Source organism: Montipora foliosa, chromosome 2, assembly GCF_036669935.1.
Source record: "Montipora foliosa isolate CH-2021 chromosome 2, ASM3666993v2, whole genome shotgun sequence".
NCBI lineage: Eukaryota > Metazoa > Cnidaria > Anthozoa > Scleractinia > Acroporidae > Montipora > Montipora foliosa.
The window spans coordinates 49,232,022-49,237,021 of record NC_090870.1 but is presented as its reverse complement, the minus strand read 5'-3'; the positions used below and the strand labels follow the sequence as shown (position 1 = coordinate 49,237,021).

General features: G+C 39.1%; 1 protein-coding gene across 1 annotated transcript; it reads right to left on the bottom strand.

The window, feature by feature from the left end:
• Positions 1 to 158: 158 nt before the first annotated feature.
• LOC137991767 (uncharacterized) lies at positions 159 to 845 on the bottom strand. The gene has a single exon (XM_068836801.1). It carries the CDS (start codon positions 843 to 845, stop codon positions 159 to 161), a length of 687 nt encoding a protein of 228 aa, XP_068692902.1.
• Positions 846 to 5,000: the final 4,155 nt, after the last annotated feature.

The following is a 5,000-nucleotide window of genomic DNA, read 5'->3' as shown; positions in this document are numbered from 1 at the left end:
AATAATAATATTAATAATAACTTTATCAAAGTCTCACTGCTTATAGCCGAGCACACGTGCCCTACTAATCGGAGATACACAAGAAAAGAGAACAAAAATACAATTAGCCTAATTCACAATTTGATGCTAAAAATATAAGGATATGTACATATGTCTTGTTAAAAGGATATAATTTTGATCAAGTTTGTTAGGCCGAGTTTTCTAATTCTGTTCTTAAAAGCGTTAACAGAAGGTTCTGATCTTATACTTGAATTAAGTTTGGACCACAAATGTGGTCCAAAGTACCTAAGGCTGTTCTTTCCGTACTTCAATGTGTTAAAACTGTTTGTTGAAAAATCAGTATTTCGTAGATTGTATTTGTGATCGGGACAAGTGAATAAATCCACGACCGTTTGGGGTAGCAGCTTGTTTTTAATCTTGTATATGAATATTGCGACGTTTTGTAATCTTCTGTTTAAGGTGGTTAGCATAGCTCTCTTTAGTAGTTCCTCATAAGGTGATTTGTAGTCACAGTATACAGCCCTCAGTCCTCTTTCGTTAAGACGCTCTAGTTTGTTCTTGTCACTGGCTTTGCAAAAGTGCCAAACCAAGTTGCAGTAATCAAAGTGAGGTAGAATAGCTGATTTGTATATCTGTAGCTTTGCGTGGATAGGTATAAGCTTTCGCATGCGTGTAAGTATTCCTATTTTCCTACTAGTTGTGGTGCAGATTGTGGCTATATGATCAGTAAAGTTCATCTCCTTATCAAGAATGACTCCTAACAACTTGAACTTCTCTCCTTGGCATATTTCGGTGTTGTCTGTAACTAAATCCCTGTTATTTGGTTCGTATTTCTTTCTCGCCATTACCATCCCTTTATATTTACTTAGATTCACCTTTAAGATAGTTCTTTTTGTACCAGTTTGCAGTAATAGTGCCGTCCTTCTCCAGCGTATCAATCACTTCTTCTTAGTCTTCATCTGATAAATAGAGTTGATGATCATCTGCAAACATTGACAGTTGTGATGTTATTTATTCGTAGAATAGATCATTTTGAAACAGGTTCCATGGAACCGGCCCCAAAGCAGATCCTTGGGGACATCCCCGATTTACTATCTTCCAGTCACCTGTAGTGTTTCCAATCCTAACCCTACGTTCGAGGTAGGGTTTCAGTAACAAGCATGGAGACCTGGATATACCGTATGATTCCAGCTTTGCAATTAACAGTGGTGGATAAATGGAGTCGAACGCCTTGCTCATATCGGTTGAGAGAACAGCCACTGCTTTATTCATGTCGAGTGCACATTTCCAGTCTTCTACTAATCTAATTAGTGTCGTTTCGCAACTCTATTTTGTTCTGTAGGCAGACATGAACATGTCCAGGATAGACTCTGACATTTCTTTTAGTTGTTGACACAGCAGTTGTTCGAAGACCTTATCAACAGAAGTATGTACAGTAAGTATTGTATACGCATTGCGTACCTAGAGTGTTGTGCGCATGACTAATAAAAAGCATGTGCTCGCCGGCCATGGAGGATAGTTGAAATACAGAGTTGTGTTCTACTTTATTCTTTGGCTTGTTGCTTTATGTTACAATAGTAACTGGCCTGTAGTTTGCCATATCCAACGGATCGTCTTTTTTGTGCACAGGTGTCCATTCGCAACGTTTCCAATCCTTGGACCATTCATTCTTCTCTAGGACTTGATTATATATCGTGGTTAGAGGAGTGGCAACCTCATCAGCAGCCAACTTTAGGGCTCTAGTGGGTGTCGAGTCAAAACCCATTCTTTGTTGGGGTTAAGTTTTTTCAGAGTTATCTGTTCAGTACTTTATCCGTACTCTATTCTGCATATCACTACAAACACATACTCGGTAAATAAAGCACAAACACTTCCCCACGGCAAGAATTGTCAACACAGAAGATAAGCAAAGCGAAAGCTTTTTTGTAAAGAAAAATGTTTTGAGGTATAAGGGAACCTTGGACTTGAGACCCGCGAGACAACCAATTCAAAATGTGAAGGCAAAGGCCCAGTCAAACATAGTAATCATCCCGACAGAGGAAGGCAGGTGGGCTATTACACAAAAACACCCACAAAATTGCCAAGGCCAAAACACGACCTTGAATAAACTTGTCAGCTTTACAAAACACGTGCCCGCCAGAAGTGAATGACTGGATATACACGGAACTTGTCTGACTACAAAAAATAGCTTGTCGAACTACTCAACGATTAAATGGGTAAGTTATGATGTTACTAATCAAAATTTGTGCGCAAGAAGATAGGGAATGAAATATTCACTGTTGTATCTCACGTTGACATCAAATCCTCCGATGAAATAACTCCACATTTTTGTTTCGCAGATAAAAGTTCGCGGCAAGGAAATGTCGTATTGCGTGCCGCACGATCAGCGCGAATTTGTTTATCTTTAAACCGATGATCTCATTGTTTTGTGGAATTGTCATTGCTGCACTCCTTAATAGATGCAGTCTAGGGTTGGCGAATTCCAAGTTCATCTACGCTCCTTAAGAACGGTGCTCACTAATTCAAAGGTATTTTTGCGCGGTTGAAATTCAAAAACAAAATTGGCGGTAACTACGCATTTTTCAATAGTTAACAAATCAACAATATTTGTAAAAAGCTTTAAAATACAAAGCAATGTATGGCGTTCTTTTCAAATTGAAGCTTAACTGAAAAATGCATGGTTACCCCCAATTTTCTTTTTGGATACCAATAGCACTTGCTAAGTTCTGCTTTCTCCGAATGGTTTTAAACCTTGCGAAAATATCCCTGTATAGGAAAGCACCATCCACAGGAAACCCGAGTATCTCGAGATGCGCAGAACGTATGCGCAATAACAATAGTAGGCACCGCCCTTAAGAGAACTAAAAACGGCTCACTACTTTCTTCGAGGGGTTAGAGTATTAACATTGTTTGACGGGGAGTTCAAATTGTCTTTCCTGTAACCAATGCATTTCTGTTCTCATCAAGACTCAACGGTGACTCAAAAATCCCCCGAAATTCTGCGTCTTTGGCCGAACAAACCTGGGGTTTCACAACAATCGGCTTGACAATGAAAACACACATGGCAAGTTATGCCTAAACGAGCTTTCGACGCTATGCCCCACGAGAAAACGCTTAATCCAAACTTGATTAAACACATGAAAACCACTTCACATCTGAGCGCTAAATCAGGAGCCTGATCGCTGCTTGGTCCCGTGTGGGTCATGATATTTCTTTAAACGGGACCACTCCAACTTCTTTCAAGTCAGCTTGCTCGAATTCTTTTGGTAATATATTTGTTAATTTCTATTCCGATTAAGCAACGAAAAGTTTGTTATTAGTTTATCCATTCTTAACCATTAATGGAGGGGGGGAAGGGGTTAGGTCACTTGATTTATACGCGGTTGTGCTAGGTTCTAATCTCGCACCTACCTGATTTCGAATTTACCGCGCTCTTTATACAGATAACTGGTCGCCTAGCTCCTGGCTGTTAACCATGTTATGTTGGATTTAAAATATTTGTTTCGCTATTCACAGTTGTAAAGCGTGTTTAAGCATATCAATGTTGTTAATACGATTTTATAAATAACAGAAATTATTATGACGATCATTATTATTTCCTTACAAACTCGTACATCGTTGTTGAAAGGTTGGATGACTTTATCCAGTGGATAAGTCGCTATATCCCGTTTGAAAAATATACTTTACACGTTAAAAATTGACAAAGATTTCGAACACGCCTTTACTTAGATATGCTTAGAGTATGCATCTTCACAATTACGCCAGCAAATAAATCCGGTTTGCACAGATCGAAATTGTTGGATAGTGACCAGCATCCAACGGACAAAGTTGTCCGGCCTTTGAACAACTGGGGCCTGGGGTCGATTGTCCGTGAGAGTGGGTGATAACAAGTCACGACGAGTGTCAGGATTGTCTCTCACTGCCGTGTACCTAACAGAAACAACACATGTTTAAGTATCTAATCTTCCTTTCACCCCAGTTCGCTTCATTTATTCTTTAGATTAGTATAGGTAATCGCATGGGGCCGAGTAAAATTAAGAATTAATATCACTCATATTTTCTGAAGTTGCAGAAATTGGCCGAGTCGCGCAGCTAGGAGGAAAATTTCTGCAACTTCTGAAAATACAAGAGATATTAATCCTTAATTTTACTGAGGAAACTTGCGATTACCTGTTTTTAATATAAAGGGCAAAATTTTATTTTATCAAGAAGGTTAAAAACACACGCTGTGGCGCAATTTCGTAGGAACCCATTTCAATATGTTCAGGAAATGAACTGTAAAACTCACGAATCAGCTGAATGAAGTTTTATTTTTGTACAAGTCGTACAACAACGCCAAAGTAATGAAACCATCCCCGCTTAAAAACATTTACTTAATACAAATGATGAAATTAATTTTGTCTGGGGTAATTACCAAAGTCAAAGAAAAATGCCCTCTGTCTCAGCCAATCAGCATTAAGTAATTTTATGTTATAAAGTGACAAAACTCCGAATACGTAAACCCAAAAGAGCACGATCCTGAAAAATTCCTAGAAACAATAATTTATAAAATACTCACAATTTAGAAGCCCTTACGTACGACGACATGCAATGATAGCTTGAACAAGCATGCAACAGCAAGAATGGACTCTAACCTTCAGCTGACAGTAAAGGACGCTCGCGCCCATTGCTACTGCGCATTTTTTCGCGCATGTTACGCACACGTCATGCATCGCAGACCACGAACGAAAACACGATGCTAAAGGCGCAAACGTTTTCCACAAGAATGGAGTGTGAAAGTGTGTGGCATCATGGGATAGCTGTCTTCTCGGAAATGTCACGCAATGACGTTACAGTGCGAATATACCGTCGCCTTGAGAACTTCGCAGCGATTTTAGTGTCTTGAATGAGCGGTGACCCCTATTTTTCTTTCCGTAGATCACTTCCTTTTCTGATTTTGTCCATTTTAACAAAAAAAAAAAACAAAAAAAATTGTGCATGAGAAGTTACAAATATTTCGC

Bases quoted from the DNA above. Each gene is read 5' to 3' on its own strand.
- LOC137991767 (XM_068836801.1), bottom strand. From the start codon at position 845: ATGGCGAGAAAGAAATACGAACCAAATAACAGGGATTTAGTTACAGAC.